This window comes from Aquarana catesbeiana, linkage group LG06, assembly GCF_042186555.1.
Source record: "Aquarana catesbeiana isolate 2022-GZ linkage group LG06, ASM4218655v1, whole genome shotgun sequence".
Classification (NCBI taxonomy): domain Eukaryota; kingdom Metazoa; phylum Chordata; class Amphibia; order Anura; family Ranidae; genus Aquarana; species Aquarana catesbeiana.
Window position 1 is genome coordinate 328,480,704 of NC_133329.1, and position 16,132 is coordinate 328,496,835.

Here is a 16,132-nt window from a genome sequence, read left to right on the forward strand (position 1 = left end):
CCAGACCATGACACTCCCACCTGGATGCTTGACTGTAGGCAAGACACACTTGTCTTTGTATTCCCCACCTGGTTGCCGCCACACATGCTTAAAACCAACGTCTATTTCCCAAAGACAAATTCTGGATATGACGCTGAGCACGTGCACTCATCTTCTTTGGTCGACCATGGCGAGGCCTGTTTTAAGTGGAACCTGTCCTGTTGAAACTCTGTATGGTCTTGTCCACCATGCTGCAGCTCATTTTCAGGGTCTTGGCAATCTTCTTATAGCCTAGGCCATCTTTATGTAGAACAACAATTCTTTTTTTCAGATCTTCAGAGAGTTCTTTGCCATAAGGTGCCATGTTGAACTTCCAGTGATCAGTATGAGAGAGTGAGAGCGATAACACCAAATTGAACACCTGCTCCCCATTCTCACCTGAGACCTTGTAGCACTAACAAGTCACATGACACCAGGGAGGGAAAATGGCTAATTGTGCCCAATTTGGACATTTTCACTTAGGGGTGTACTCACTTTTGTTGCCAGCGGTTTAGACATTAATGGCTGTGCGTTGAGTTATTTTGAGGGGGCAGCAAATTTACACTGTTATACAAGCTGTACACTCACTACTTTACATTGTAGCAAAGTGTCATTTCCTCAGTGTTGTCACATGAAAAGATATAATAAAATATTAAAAAAAAAAAATGTGAGGGCCATACTCACTTTTGTGAGATATTGTATATACAACTGAATTAAATATTTTTTTTCATAAAGCTGGAGTCAGTACTCGAACAGTGTGCTACATACAGCTGTGTTGCTTGACAGTCTGTTGGTTTTCTTCTGAAATAAATGTGCTAAATGCATGAAAAGTAACACAGCTGTGCAAAAGTTTCTCAGCAGGTAAACCATGTAGAAAATTTAAGGCACATATGGTGGTGCTGAAAGATAGACTAAAAAAAAACCATAAGAAAAAAAATACTTTATAAGAATACACATACATCAGAAAAGACAAATTGATTAGCAATGAAGATAATCATCATATGGATCACATTCAAAGCTTAAAGACAAATTCCACAAAGTTAACCCAAATATAGTAAATGTATACTATAGTAAATATTCACATATTAAAGTCCATTTTCAACCTGTTTTTCTTTTGAATGTTTCTACTTTCTTGCTGCAAAAGAGTTGTCCATAGGTAGAATTTATACGGGCAGATCTTGGGTGCTTATGGTGGTCATTTTAACTGTTCACTATGAGTAACTGGCCATGCATTAGACAATTGTCCTATTCAATTTTCTTTAGGTTAAAGAGATAACTAAGGGGGTACCACATCCAATGGAAACTGTTAGAAAATAGTTCTTGGACATTTGAGCGTACTTTACCAGTACCAGAAAGGAACACTATATAATTTTACAACAAAAAAAATAAAATAATTTATTTAATCTTACAAAGTAGATAAAAGTATAAGTATATTAGTATAACCACAAAAGCTGACTTTTTGCTATTTGTCTTATTACCATAATACACGATAGGTTACCGCAAGTATTTATCAGTGGTCTGTATCTTTATATTGCATAATAGGAGCCAATATACAGGCTTCTATATACTATACTGTGGAATAATGGTGATCCTGGTGCAGTGATATTGTGGATTTTTTTTTGGCCTTGTGAGTACCATGTCAAGATGATATTACTATGTATATTACCCTGTATATCTATGTGGGGGCTTATTCTCATTTTGTCCTCCTTATAGCATGGGGCATCAGACACTATTGGTCATCTTTATCTAGGAAGTGTCTCTCTGATTTGGCTGCCCCCGGGTAGCACACGACATGCCACACATGGGAGGGCTCTCTCTGTTATGTGAGTGGCACCTTATATACACTGTCCCCATACTACCTATGGGGCTTACATTATTATATGCGATTTGTCTGCATTGGGTATCCATTTGATGAAGTTTTGATACTTTTTTCTTTCCCATGCAGAATCCCTTTGCCTGTAGTCAATGGAAATAGGTCCTGAAGAAGCGACAGCGAAACGTTGACCTTTTCTTACTCAGTAATAATAGGGAATCTACAATTTTCATATACATCTGTGGTTATACCAATGAGAGCTTTATGATCTCTTGTTTTTATTCTGCACACACTTTTATCCACTTTGTAACATTAAATAAATTATTTTATTTTTTTGTAAAATTATATAGTGTTCCTTTCTGGTACCGGTAAGTCCGCTCAAATGTCCAAAAACAATTTTCTATCAATTTTCTTTAGATTTACCGTGAACTAAGTAGTGCAAGGGCCTGCCTGATTGCATACAAATTGAAATATGAAAGGGTTTGACTTCATATTATATGGTTTTGGTAAATCTAAAGGAAAATTGTATAATGTATGGCCAGCCTGACAAAGTAATCTCAGGATGAAGCTGTATTTTCCGAAAAGCTAGTGATAGGTCAGAGGCAAAATAAATATTAGGACTAGGACTTGGGGAATTGGGTAAGGGAATTTAATTGCTCCCCCTTGTTTACTATAAAAATTAAAGATTTTTCTAGCAGTACTTACTTTGTTTGTGCTGTTTGCCTGTTCTGACTTGAATGATGTCCTGCTGTGCGGTAAGCCCATGGCATCAAAAACACACCCTCTGGGGGTGTATCATCAAGACGCCCTGGATGCACACGGGAATGCTATGGAGATAGTTTACATCATTAAAGAGTAACTCCACTTTTGTTTAGAAAAAAACACTCCCCTCTGGTTGATCCATGTGCATTGTAAGGATTTTGACAAACATTGTTGCATTGCAGATTCCTACCTTTTGTCATTCTGAAGAAATCCCTGTGTGTTTCTTTGTGCCCATGTGGGAAAATTAATCCAATGGGAGTGTTTTTTTTAATTATCAATCAGCTGCTGCACATGCAGAGCTCTAATGAGGAAAGCTACTGGGCCTGCATCCCTTTAGATGTGATTTCCTACTGGGAGTATCACACCAAAAATGCCTTTTTTGTTGCAGGGGATGCCTGAAATCTGACTTGTATCTTAGTGCAGACTTCTGGGAAAATTTATGAGCCAATCACACAAGCAGGAAATTATGTTTCAGGGGGGCGTTTTGTACACATTCTGTGTACAGAACACCTCCAGGTAGCCATATTGCATTGCATTTTTAGAAAATTGCAGCGGCTGAAGATTGAAAAGGAAAGGTAATTTTTAAAAACATTCAATTACAATATGACTTGTGTCTCAATTGTATACGCTATATTATTTTTTTCCTTTTTTGTTATTTTTTTTCCCCGTGAAAGTGGAGTTACCCTTTAAGTGAACAACAATCTCTGCAGCATTTATTACCACCAACCACTGCCACAGGGTGCCAAAAGAATTTACATGACAGCGCTGTGGATTATTTATGGATTATCAAAGAAAGAACATAGCAGTAGTTATCTCCTTTCAGTAATGCTGTCTCTGATTGAAACCTGAGACAAAGATGTGAAGCAGGAGGGAAGTTGGAGCAGTAAGTCGTTGTTCTCACAAAGGTGTCCGTTTATGAAGCAGTGAAATCTATTCACTGCTTCGTTCTCCGACATTCACAGTGAAGATTTTTCTCCTCTGTGTGCCAGTTTATGAAGCGGTGTAGATCGCTTCACCTTTGGAGGAGTGAAGCGATCTACAAATGCTTCAAACAGTGGAGAACGGCTCCTGATAGTGGAATCTCGTGAGACTTTACGAGATTATAGTACCAGATGTCAGTTTATCAAGCAGTGATAAATTATCACCGCTCAACGGCGTGGATTAATGTTAATAAAATAACGAGTCCCCCTACATTATACACATATGTATACACACACACACATTATATATACATGTATATACACACACATGATATATATATATACATATACACATTATATGTATATATGTATATATATGTATACACATAAATATGACAGGGGGACATGGTTACAGTGTTGGGGGGTCTGAACGAGGCATAAGGAAGTTAAAAATCTTGCTCCTTCCCCCTCAGATCCCCCCAGATTTCCTCTTCACTCCCCGATTCACCACCTCTGAGCTGGTGAACCTGGGAGTGTGAATTCTGACTCAGATCGCCAGTGAAGCGGTGAGATCACCGCTTCATAAACTGGCTGTTTCTATGTCATTCATGAGGATTCTCCGTGTGTAGAGATAATCGGCGGGAGAACAAGTTCAAACATGTTCTCCCCCGATTATCACTGTTTCATAAACTGTTTATGGACTGTGATCAGCGGTGATCCTCGGGATCACCGCTGATCACTGCTTCATAAACGGACACCAAAGTCAGTTGCATATGTACATTTTTAACTTGGGGTTTTGAGCTAATAAATGACAGGTTAAAGGAGTCAAAATTTTCACCTGCTGGCTGAATAGAAAACAACATAATATGCAGTATTTTATATTCATCTGGCCCTGTTGCTCAGCACAATGCAGGACAGGGGCGTTGCTAGGAGTGTGAAACACCTGGGATACCTGTGGACATATATAGGGAGTGAAGTTTATGAGAAAAACGGGAGTGGCCAGCCATGCTTTACAGTGGGAAAGGAATAGTTAAATTCAATGACAGCCTTCCTGGTGTATATACTCCACGTGCATCATGAGAGTGAAAGAGACAGGTTATGTATTGTACATAAATCAGGGGTCAGAAGTGTGTTATGTACAGAGTGCAGGGGTCAGGAGTATATGCATTATATTACTAAATGTATTTGGATGCCTGGATTTACATGCACGCATCCCAGTCTTAGTCCATAGGGTTCAATATTGAGTTGGCCAACCCTTTGCAGCTATAACAGCTTCAACTCTTCTGAGAAGGCTGTCCACAAGGTTTAGGAGTGTGTCTATGGGAGTGTTTGACCATTCTGCGAGAAGCGCATTTGTGAGGTTAGGCACTGATGTGGATGAGAAGGCCTGGCTCGCAGTCTCCGCTCTAATTCATTCCGAGGGGGTTCTATCAGGTTGAGGTCAGGACTCTGTGCAGGCCAGTTAAGTTCCTCCACCCCAAACTCGCTCATCCATGTCTTTATGGGCCTTAATTTTGTGCACTGGTGCGTAGTCATGTTGGAACAAGAAGGGGCCATATCCAAACTGTTCCCACAAAGTTGGGAGCATGAAATTGTGCAAAATGTCTTGGTATGATAACTAAGGGGCCAAGCCCAACCCCTGAAAAACAACCCAACATCATAATCCCCCCTACACCAAATAATTTGGACCAGTGCACAAAGCAAGGACCATAAAGACATGGATGAATGAGTTTGGGGTAAAGGAACTTGATTGGCCTGACCTCAACCCGAATAAACACCTTTGGAATGAAATAGAGCGGAGAATGCGTGTCAGACCTTCTCGTCCAACATCAGTGCCTGACCTCACAAATGCGCTTCTGGAAGAATGATCAAACATTCCCATAGACACATTCCTAAACCGTGTGGACAGCCTTCCCAGAAGAGTTGGAGCTGTTATAGCTGCAAAGGGTGGGCAAACTCAATATTGAACCCTATGGATTAAGACTGGGATGCCATTAAAGTTCATATGCGTGTAAAGACAGGCATCCCAACACCTTTGGTAATATAGTGTATACTGAGTGTGGGGTTCAGGAGTATGTAGGTACTAAGTGCAGATGACAGTAGTATGTAATGCTACTATGCTATGGAGTGCAGGGAGTTGGGAGTATGTAACATACTGAATGCAGGGGTCAGGAGTATATAACGTACTGAGTGGAGGGGTCATATATAAAGCCTAGTGCACAACACCACCACCTTCATTTATAGCACAGCAGTACCCCATTATAAGACAACACATACCCACTCACCCACATACTCACATACACACACCCATATACATACACACACACACTTTAACATGCACATTAACAGACACACTTATCCATCTTCCTTCTGGAAAAGCAAAGAGCTGGCACGAACGAAGAGGTGCCCAGTTAAAAATCACACTTCATGCATGTAGCTGCTCAGAAGCAGCCACTACACAAAAGGACATGGTGGCAATAAGCACCCAAGGCACCAAACAAGAGATGTGAGCCATGTGCCTGGGGTGTCTGAAGCTAGCAACACCTATGATATAGGAGATTGGCTTTAGGCAGGAGATACAGGTCTTATTTAGGCATTGTGATGCCCTAGGACCACCTTAATCATTATGCCGCTTTTAATAGTTTATGCCTATATTTAAGTAATTATTTTAATATAAACTACTGCCAGAATGCACTATTGGATTTGGAGGCAGTATGTGGTCTGCTTTATAAGCAAAACTACTTATGTACTCATAGGATCAACAAACAAGAAAAAGGTTAGGGGAAATCCACCAGCCAAAGTCAGCATGGGAATTGCTTTTATATTGTGCACTACATTAACAGAACACACAGAACAGTTGTTGGAAAGCTTTATCAACCAAAAGGTTGGCCTAATAGAATGTTTGACATCAACTTTTGTACAGATTTACTTGGAAGGCATTTCATCTTCGTGACATTCATAGAGGACTATTATAAATTTAACGGCATGCTGCTCTTTTTAGCCGAATTGTAAAATATTCATCATGCCACAAATGAATAGCGAGACAAAAAAACATTGTTCTTCAGATATGCCCCCAGAACTTTTTTATTTGCTTGTGATAAGTTGTCAGAGCGCATTATGTCAACAGAAGCATCTCAGACGTAAATCCCATTGCTTGCAAGGCAGGCTCACACAACTTTTACGCTCAGTGAAAATGACTTAGCTGATGTGATGTTTTTGGATCAAGTAAACTTTTACCTGTTAAAAGTCACTGTTGATGCAGATTATTAAAACAACCTGTACACAGAAAAATATGAAAGCTGCTTTTGATGAAACTTCTTGCTTGTTGTCCAGCTGATTTAAAAGCTGAAACTCAGAACATCCTCTTGATGACTACTATGTCACTACAGGATGCAGTAGTGACATGAAGGGCAGTGGGTGGAACCATTGAACGATGTACGGGACACAAAGGATTGATCAAGGCAATGTTTGGCAGTGCAAAAGGCTACAGAGGTAAGTATTCGCTTTCTGCATTACAGAAGCAGTTTTTATTTGGACTTTCCAATCGCTAACAGGGTCACTTTAGGTATGTTGAAATACAATCCCAAAATTTTTGGATGCTGTGTAAAATCCACATAAAACAGAACAGGATGATTTGCAAATCCCATAAACCCACATTTTATTCACAATAGAAAATAGAAAACATATCAGATGTTTAAAATGAGAAAATGTATCCTAACAAATAAGGCAATTTTGAAATTGATGGCAGCAACACATCTCAAAAAAGTAAGGATAAGGCCAGGTTTACCATGGCCTTTTAACAACACTCTGTAAAAATCAGGGAACTGAGGAGACCAATTGCTAGAGTTTTGGGAGAGGAATGGGAGAATAATGTTGTCCCATTTTTGCCTGATATAGGATTCTACAGTAAGTGCTCAATAGTCCTCGGTCTTCTTTGTCATATTATTTGTTTCAAGATGTGCCAAATATTTTCAATTAGTGAAAGGTTTGGACTGCAGGCAAGCCGGTTAAGCACACAGACTTTTCTCCTACAAAGCCATGCTGTTGTTATACTGTAGATACAGTTTAGCATTGTCCTGCTGAAATTTGCACTTCCCTGAAAAAGATGTCTGGATGGGAACATATGCTGCTCTAAAAAGTGGATGTATCTTTCAACATTGATGATGCCTTTCCAGATATGCAAGTTGCCCATTCCATACCCACCAATGCACCCCCCATACCATCAGAGATGCAGGGTTTTGAAGTGAGTGCTAAAAAAAAAAAAGGAAAGGCCCCTCTCCTCTTTTTTAGTTGAGGGTGGAGCGCCCATGGTACCCATGGTACCAGAAATAATGTCAAATTTAAATTTGTGTGACCACAGAACAGTTTTCCACTTTGCAACAGACCATTTTCAATAAATTTTAGCCCAGAGAAGACAGCAACGTTTTTGGATCATGTTTCAATATGGCTTCTACTTTGCATTTTTGGATGGCATGTTGTTTCTAATACAGTGCCATCTGAGGACCTGAAAGTCATGGGCATCCAATATTGTGCTTCAGTCTTGTCCCTTGCGCACAGAGATTTCTCCAGATTTTTGGAATCTTTTGTGGATATTATGTACCCTAGGTGATGATACGTATATGTAAAGTCTTTGCAATTTTACTTTGAGGAACATTTTTTTTTAATTGTTCAACAATTTTTAGATGTAGATTTGCCCATCTTTACATCTAAAACACTCTGACTCTCTAAGATGCTCTTTTTATACCCAATCATGTTACTGACCTGTTGCCAATCAACCTCATAAGTTAAATGTTCTTCAATCTTTTCCTTGTTAGTACCACTTACTTTCCTAGCCTTTTGTTGTCCTGTTTTTATGAAACTTGTCACTGTCTTGAATTTCAAAGTTACCTTATTTTTTTTTCCTAAATTGGTACATGTTCTAAGTTTAAACATTTGATATGTTTTCTATTTTCTATTGTGAATAAAATATGGGTTTATGCGATTTGCAAATCACTGCATTCTGTTTTTATGTAGATTTTACACTGTGTCCCAACTGTCTTGGAATTGGGGTTGTATAACAGGGCCAGTTTAGCTGGATGTACATTCCTTGATGCAGAAAAAAGCTGCTATACAAGCGTTACGATTTGACAGTGCACTTAAAGAAGAACTAAGCTCCTAAAAGATGTGCCAAAAAAGCAGGAAAAGTATGAAGTCACCAGTATTGCCTTTGGTCTTCCTACAGCTGATTGTTACATAGTTACATAGTTGGTGAGGTTGAAAAAAAGGGCACAAGTCCATCCAGTTCAACCTATGGTGTGTGTGTATGTGTTTATGTCAATAGTATATCTTATACCCCTGTATGTTGTGGTCGTTAAGGTGCCCAGCTAATAGTTTTTTTAAACTATTGACGCTTCCTGCTGATACCACTGCTTGTGGAAGAGAATTCCACATCCTTACCGCTCTGACACTAAAGAACCCTCTACGCAGTTTAAGGTAAAACCACTTCTCTTCCAGTTTTAGTGAATAGCCATGTGTCTTTTTAAATTCCCTTTCACCGAATAGCTTTTTGCCTATGCTAGGTTCACCAGTACGGTATTTGTACATTGATATTATATCCCCTCTCAAGTGTCTCCTCTCCAGAGAGAATAAGCTCAATGCTTGTAGTCTTTCCCCATAGCTGAGATCCTCCAGTCCCTTTATTAGCTTTGTTGCCCTTCTCTGGATTCTCTCCAGTTCCAGTACATCCTTCCTGAGGACAGGTGTCTAGAACTGGACGGCATACTCAAGATGCAGCCGGACCAGAGTCTTGTAGAATGGGAGAATTATCGTTTTATTGTTTTATCTCTGCAGTGAATCTCCTTTTTAATGCATGCCAATATTCTGTTGGCTTTGCTTGCAGAAGCTTGGCATTGCATGCCATTGCTGAGCCTGTCATCTACTAGGACCCCCAGGTCCTTTTCCATCCTAGATTCCCCCAGAGGTTCCCTCCCTAGCGAGTAACTTACGTTCGTATTTTTGGCACCCGAATGCATTACCTTACATTTTTCAACATTAAACCTCATTTGCCATGTAGTTGCCCACCCCATTATTTTGTTTAGGTCTTCTTGCAAGGTTTCCACATCCTGCGTAGAAGTTATTGCCCTGCTTAACTTTGTATCGCCCGCAAATACTGAGTTTGAGCTGTTTATCCCATCCTCTAGATCGTTTATTTATAAATTAAACAGGATTGATCCCAGGACAGATCCATGGGGGACCCCCACTTTCCATCTTTCCTCATTACTCACTAAGCATGCCTTGTCTTGCACTGTTGCTGTGTGGAGGTGGCCATCTAAGTTGCTTCCTCGTCTTAGAATCTTCAGCTAAGAGAACAGTAAGCAAAATAAGAGTCACATCACCAAATCTCACTCCAAATATCCTGAAATTGCAGTCATATCTAGCAGTGCCTTAGAATCATGTTGCATATATACATCTATAAGGCTGTAGGCACAAGAATGCCTAGGCACCCTCATATACCAGAAATTGTACAGCTATTTTTCAGGGTAAATTCAAACCAAAAAGTATATTTGTCAGGTTATGACTAAGGTAAAAATAAAAATTCTAGATAACATAACAAATCTCCATTTTTTGAGTTGTTGAGGTCTACTTTATTTACGCCAAGGCTGGTTTTCTGTTTCATCAGCCCGGTTAGTACACCTTCAAAACTGCATATGCATTACAAATTAGACTTTACAATAAATTTATGTCCCCCACTTTTAAAAATGATCTTTACTTTTGAAGCCACTTCTACTGTGGACTCCTCTCCATCCTACTGTTGGATATGCAGCCTCAGCTCCCCTCAAACAAGCACTTGGTTGCAATCACTCGGCTTGTCTAAAAACACACTATCTCTCTCTCACTCGCAAGACGCTGAGCTCAGTCATGCTGCAAGAGAGAGAAGACTGCTCATGCATGGTTAGGCTAAATGAGTTCTTGTAGCTGAGTGCTCGTTCGTGAGGTGCTAAGTCTGTGCATCCAATGGTTGCCCAGTCCTGCTGCCATCTAGGCATATTTGAGAGGGGGAGCCCACAGCAGAAGCAGATTTAAAAGCAAGGATCATTTTTAAAAATGGAGGATGACTTTTTAATGTACGGTCTAAATTGTAATGCATATGGATTTTTTTTTTTTTAATGTCAATAAAGGTGAACTAACCCTTTAACCTAACCCTTTAGGAGTAACATTACTGCAGACAGTATTAATGCTTCTATGGAATTATAACAGATTTTCTGCATCTTTTTAAATATCTCTCACCTTGATGCAACTTTTATCTTCACTTGTTTCATTTTGAATAAGCTACAGAAACTTCTACATACAGTATTTGTCCATGGATACTATTATACTGTAATAAATTCTAAATAAAAAAGTATGAGGTAAGTGTAAAGAGCTGTGTAGAAAGTAAAATAAAAAAGGGCACTAGTGAATGAAACACGCTTCTCTGAAATGAATGTACTATTATCCCGTACCAGTCATAACGTCTTCCCCAGAAGTTAGCATCAACCCATTTGCATTTAAATATTGTATCCTTGCCAGTCTTTCTAGATTGCTGGTGTAACAATAGTCCATAAATGTATTTATTGGAATCTTAGTTTATAAAAGAGAATCTGAATAAAATTAATGTTTCAGACTAATTTACTACACAGAACTAAACTCTGGTGGAAATTTGCCTTATAGCACATCTTATGTTCTTGTTGAAAACAGAAAGGCCAACCTCAGTCCAACAGAGATCTTTGAACTTGGGCTACTTTCACACTGGGACAGGTGGGCCCCCGGCAGTAAAGCGGTGCTATTTTTAGCGGCGCTTTACCATCGTTTAAGCGGCGCTATTCGCCCGCTAGCAGGGTGCTTTTAACCCCCGCTAGCACCCGAAAAAGGGTTAAAACTGCCGGCAAAGTGCCGCTGCAGCGGCGCTTTGCCGGCGGTTTGGCGGCGCTGCCCCATTGATTTCAATGGGCAGGGGGAATTTAGGAGCAGGATATACACCGCTCCTACAGCGCTGCAAAGATGCTGCTTGCAGGACACTGTCTTGCAAGTGCACCGCTCCAGTGTGAAAGTACTCGGGCTTTCACACTGGAGTGAGAGGAGAGGCACAATGCAGGCGCTATTTTTAGCGCTGTAGCGCCTGTAAAGTGCCTCAGTGTGAAAGTAGCTTTGAGGTAATCCAACAACACTACCAGTAAAAAATGTAACAATAAATGTAATTATTATTTTTTAATAGGTGACAATAATATGTCCAATTTAAAAAGTAAGACGCACCATATTACTGGGATTGGTTTAAAATAGCTGCACAATAAATAGCTTTTAGAAGATTTAAAAAAAAACGTTTTTCTTACGCATTACACATTTTCTTACAGATTGTTGTTATCAGCTATTCTCACTTACATCTAATTGCATACATTACTGCGTCTTCATGTCCCATGAATCAGACCTTCAAAGGATAAAGTAATGAGAATCATATGAGTCACTGGTAAATGCTGTTGGGATGTTGGGACAGGTTGTCTTTCGCAGGGACTTATGAAGTGTGAAATGAAATGTGTATGTGCACAAGATGAATCCAAATGATTTACATATTTCTTGCTTTTACTTTATATCCCAGGCTGACCAGTTCTCTGGCTTTCATATCAGGTCGGTGCTGTGTGTGCCAATATGGAATAGTAACCATCAGATAATAGGTAGGCTTTATAAAATATCTTTGGATAGATCCCTGTTTTGAAAATGCATGTGTTTTGTGTGCATCAATGTCTTGCACGTTTGTCCATTTTAATCTGTTTTAATGTGTATTTTAAAGAATATTTTACTGCATCACAGTGTTATCACTTGCTCAAAACTGCAGTCGTAGATATACTGTACATACAGTAGACAGCCACTGCTGGCAATGTTGCTATGTCTTGTCTAGACGTGCTTATCCAATGGCTGCATTATTGTATGGGTCACTGACCTACCAAGAATTCTCCTATCACTTGTTTTAGGTCTGTGAAAACATTGAAGCCAAAGGAGCTGCATGAAAGCCAGTTATTTAGCATTTACAGGTCAGCAATGAGAGCTTATGTATTTCTCTAGAATGATAACTTAAGCATTCATTGTGTGCCTATGGTCATTTTAATGGGACCTATTTATGTGTGTAAAGTTTATGCTTTGTCTCTGTATAGTTATTCAGTTCCATTTTGTGCCCTTTTTAGTTAAAAAAAGGTTTCTATATCCTACAAAATACAGCATCAGAATCGTAGGATTCTATATGCATATACAAACTGAATGCCCATCCAGTGTTGACATTTCTTCTGCATATAATTGGATGGACAGCTCAAGCAGTAAAGCACCTCCTACATTAGTCCAGCAAATTTACTGACTGACTAATAATCTTTCAACCAAAAGCAATAACTTAGCCAGGCTGCTTTGATGAGTGACTTTTATCATTTTAGAAAGAGCCTTGCAGACGCACTAAGCGGGTGACAAATTCTTTAAATATTGCACTGTTGTATAATTCATTGTGTGCCTCCCTTATTTTCCCAGCAATATATAAATTACAAAGTGGTAGTTTTCACACTTTTGTGCGGTTTGAACTCAAGACCCCTAAATGCGGCACGCAGGTCTTGATTTGAGTGCTTTGCTTGACAGCACACAAATGCAAAGAGGACCTTTTAAAATGAATGTGATTTTGGATGTCCTATGCTTTCCATGAATTCTAATGATGCGTTAAGCACATGAAAGCACATAAATATGCCCTGACCTGTTTATATGAATTGCATCTTGATTAACCTTTTCACAATACATATGTTCAGAAATTAAATATGCTGCCACAAATTACAGCCCTTTCTGATGCACATCAATCTTTTATTCTTTTTCTTTGTAAACATTTTTGCTAAGCAAAATCATGTCTGATTTTGACTATGTAGGTCTTCCTGTGTCAGTATTAGCCCCTATGCCCTTTCATTTTGTGTGGATGCCAAAAACAATGAGCTCTCCTCAAATCATAAAACTTATGGTCACTGGGCTGTTCTGCTATCCCAAAAAGGTGGCGCAGGAAGCAACAGGTAGGTTATATGTACGTTACCACCCCCTGCTTAAAACTCAGAGAACTTTCACTTCAAATTGAATCAAAATAAAATGTGAGCAAAGTCTTATGCCAACAAATGTTGGATGTGAGCTTGTTGGCAGAAAGTCCAACCGTGTGTATGCTCCATCGAACATTTGTTCTCGGACTTTCCACCAACAAATGTTGGCTAGCAGGTTCTCAAATTTTCCGCCAACAAATTTTTGTTGTCGGACTTTCCGATCGTATGTACACAAGTCCGTCACACAAAAGTCCACGCATGCTCGGAATCAAGTACAAGCTGGAAGCGCTTGGTCTTGTTAAACTAGCCTTCATAATGGAGATATCACGTACGTCTTGTATGTCACTACGTTCGTAATTGTTGGCCAACATTTGTGTGACCGTGTGTATGCAAGACAAGTTGGAGACAACGACCTTCGAACAAAAATCCACGGTTTTTGTTGTCGGAAAGTCCGATCGTGTGTACAGGGCATAACAGTATATTTTTTTTTAAAAGCAGCCACAGCCTGAGCAGAAATGCATGTCCCATGCAGTCATGCTTCCTCTGTGGAGAAGCAGGTACCTCTTTGCAGAGGTCCAACACGCTGAATCAGAGCCAGAACTCTCCGTTCAGCAGGGAGCAGGAGCTTTGCCGATTGCACTCCTATAGGTCTGATTCAGTAGGGGGGCGTGCTTTCCCCACATCAAATGTCCCACTCTACAGCTGCTGGGAAGACACAGGCTTCCTTACTCAGTCTGTGGAAGCTTTAGAAAGAAAATGAATTGTAAGACTTAGCACACCTTTTGTTTTGATACTCCTTAAAGTGGAAGTAAACATATAGATTTAACAGTTTAAGAAAAACTTACATTTCTGGCATATGCCGGGAATGTAACTGTCCCATTGGATGTGTCCTCAACCAAACTGTAAAACCATCCAATGGCTGGTGTCATAACTGATCACATGTGCAGACAGTTGAACAATGACAGTTGAAGATTAAACAGAAGCCAAGATGGCAGATTCCTTGGCTGAAAACGATAGGAGGGTTTACTTCCACTTTAAATGTATTTAGCTGATTTGAACTGAAAATTTACTTGGGCTTTCAGTTAACAGATACTGGGATCCTTTAGACTCCCTCACCAAGTCGCCATCCAACAAGTGAAAGTAGAAAAATAATAAACTCATAGGACAATTTTGACACCAGTTTAAACAAATAAAGAAAACAATTAATTTCAAATAATGACTGCTGCTTCCATGAATAACCAATATCCTTCAGTTTTTTTCTTCCTGTACTGGGTCCTGTTCTGCTGATTCCATTAATACATTTATTAACAGAGAGCCATTGTAACTGCTTTTCAGAATTTTACTACTGCGTTATTTTATATATTTTAGGTGTGGCACAAGTATTAAATAGACTAGATGGAAAGCCATTTGATGATGCAGATCAAAGACTGTTCGAGGTAAGGAAACAACCTTGCAGAGAAATATGCCATACTTTACTAATACACACAATCCAACTTAATGTGGCAGTTCAGACAAAAATGTTTTTCTTTTGCCATAGAGTGGGGAAGTTTAAGTTTGCTCTACTGGTAGACCAGTGCCATAGAAAGTCTGGAACAGTGGCGGCTGGAGCTATATTTTTTTGGGGGTGGCTGCAAACAATTCACCCGCCACCCCCCAGCCTCCCCCGTTGGTCGGTGGGTAGGTCACCGACCAAGCACTTTCCCCATCTAGGTCGTGGCCAGCGCTTCCTCGGGCGGTGGGTTCACCCGGCGTCTCCTCCTCCTCTGCTTCATGGCAGCTTCCCCTGCCTCTCTTCCTCTTCTCCTCCAATAGGAGCGCTTCTTCTCTTGACCAATCAGGTCTCAGGACCCGCTTCCTGATTGGCCAGAAGGAGAATCAGGAAGACAATAGGGAATATTAATTCGCTATTGTCACACAACTGGGTGGGCTCTGCCCCGAGCCCACCCCTTTTTTTAAGCCAATTAGAGCCTCAAGCACTAATCATCTGCTTCTAAAAAAAAAAACCATTGAAATCCATGCATCCGGCACCCGGCATGTAGATTAGGGGGCGAGCACACGGATTAGGGGGCTGCGCCCCTGCTCCCTGTATGGATGGGCCGCCACTGGTCTGGAAAGCCTTAAATCACCACCACAGCCAGAAAGCCAGCATTTTCAACAGGAAAGGTCAGAGACTCCATATTCTCACAGTACAAATGTACTTCAAAGCATCCCTCTTATTCTGAAGTTGGACAAAACAGTAGCATTAGGAGGAATGGTAGACTACAGCAGTATATACATGGAACCATAATTGGCCAGCTCAGCGTGATCCGGACGACTTTCAGTCCTTGTGACCACTTACTGTTCATGCTGGAAAACCAGAATTTGATCAGTGCTTTCAGCCAATGGATGGAGTCCTGGTCTGTGTATTCTGATAAAGGGAAATGCTGAGAGGGCAAGATCACTGCATTAAACATGTTGATGCAGGGATCAGTCAGTTTTTACTGAACGTGTATACCCAGTTTTAGCCTTTAATTTGCAGTTTGATAGATCAATCCAGAAACTGAGTGAGATTTGGA

The 16,132-nt window shown here is 40.1% G+C and overlaps 1 protein-coding gene across 2 annotated transcripts in view; it reads left to right on the top strand.

The window, feature by feature from the left end:
- PDE11A (phosphodiesterase 11A) overlaps positions 1–16,132 on the top strand; it is a 988,141-nt gene that overhangs the window by 634,594 nt on the left and 337,415 nt on the right. For both annotated transcript variants that reach the window (XM_073633831.1, XM_073633832.1), the window contains 2 exons: positions 12,122–12,197; positions 14,946–15,013. In XM_073633831.1, coding sequence (XP_073489932.1) covers positions 12,122–12,197; positions 14,946–15,013 — 144 coding nt within the window. The remainder of the gene's footprint in view (positions 1–12,121; positions 12,198–14,945; positions 15,014–16,132) is intronic.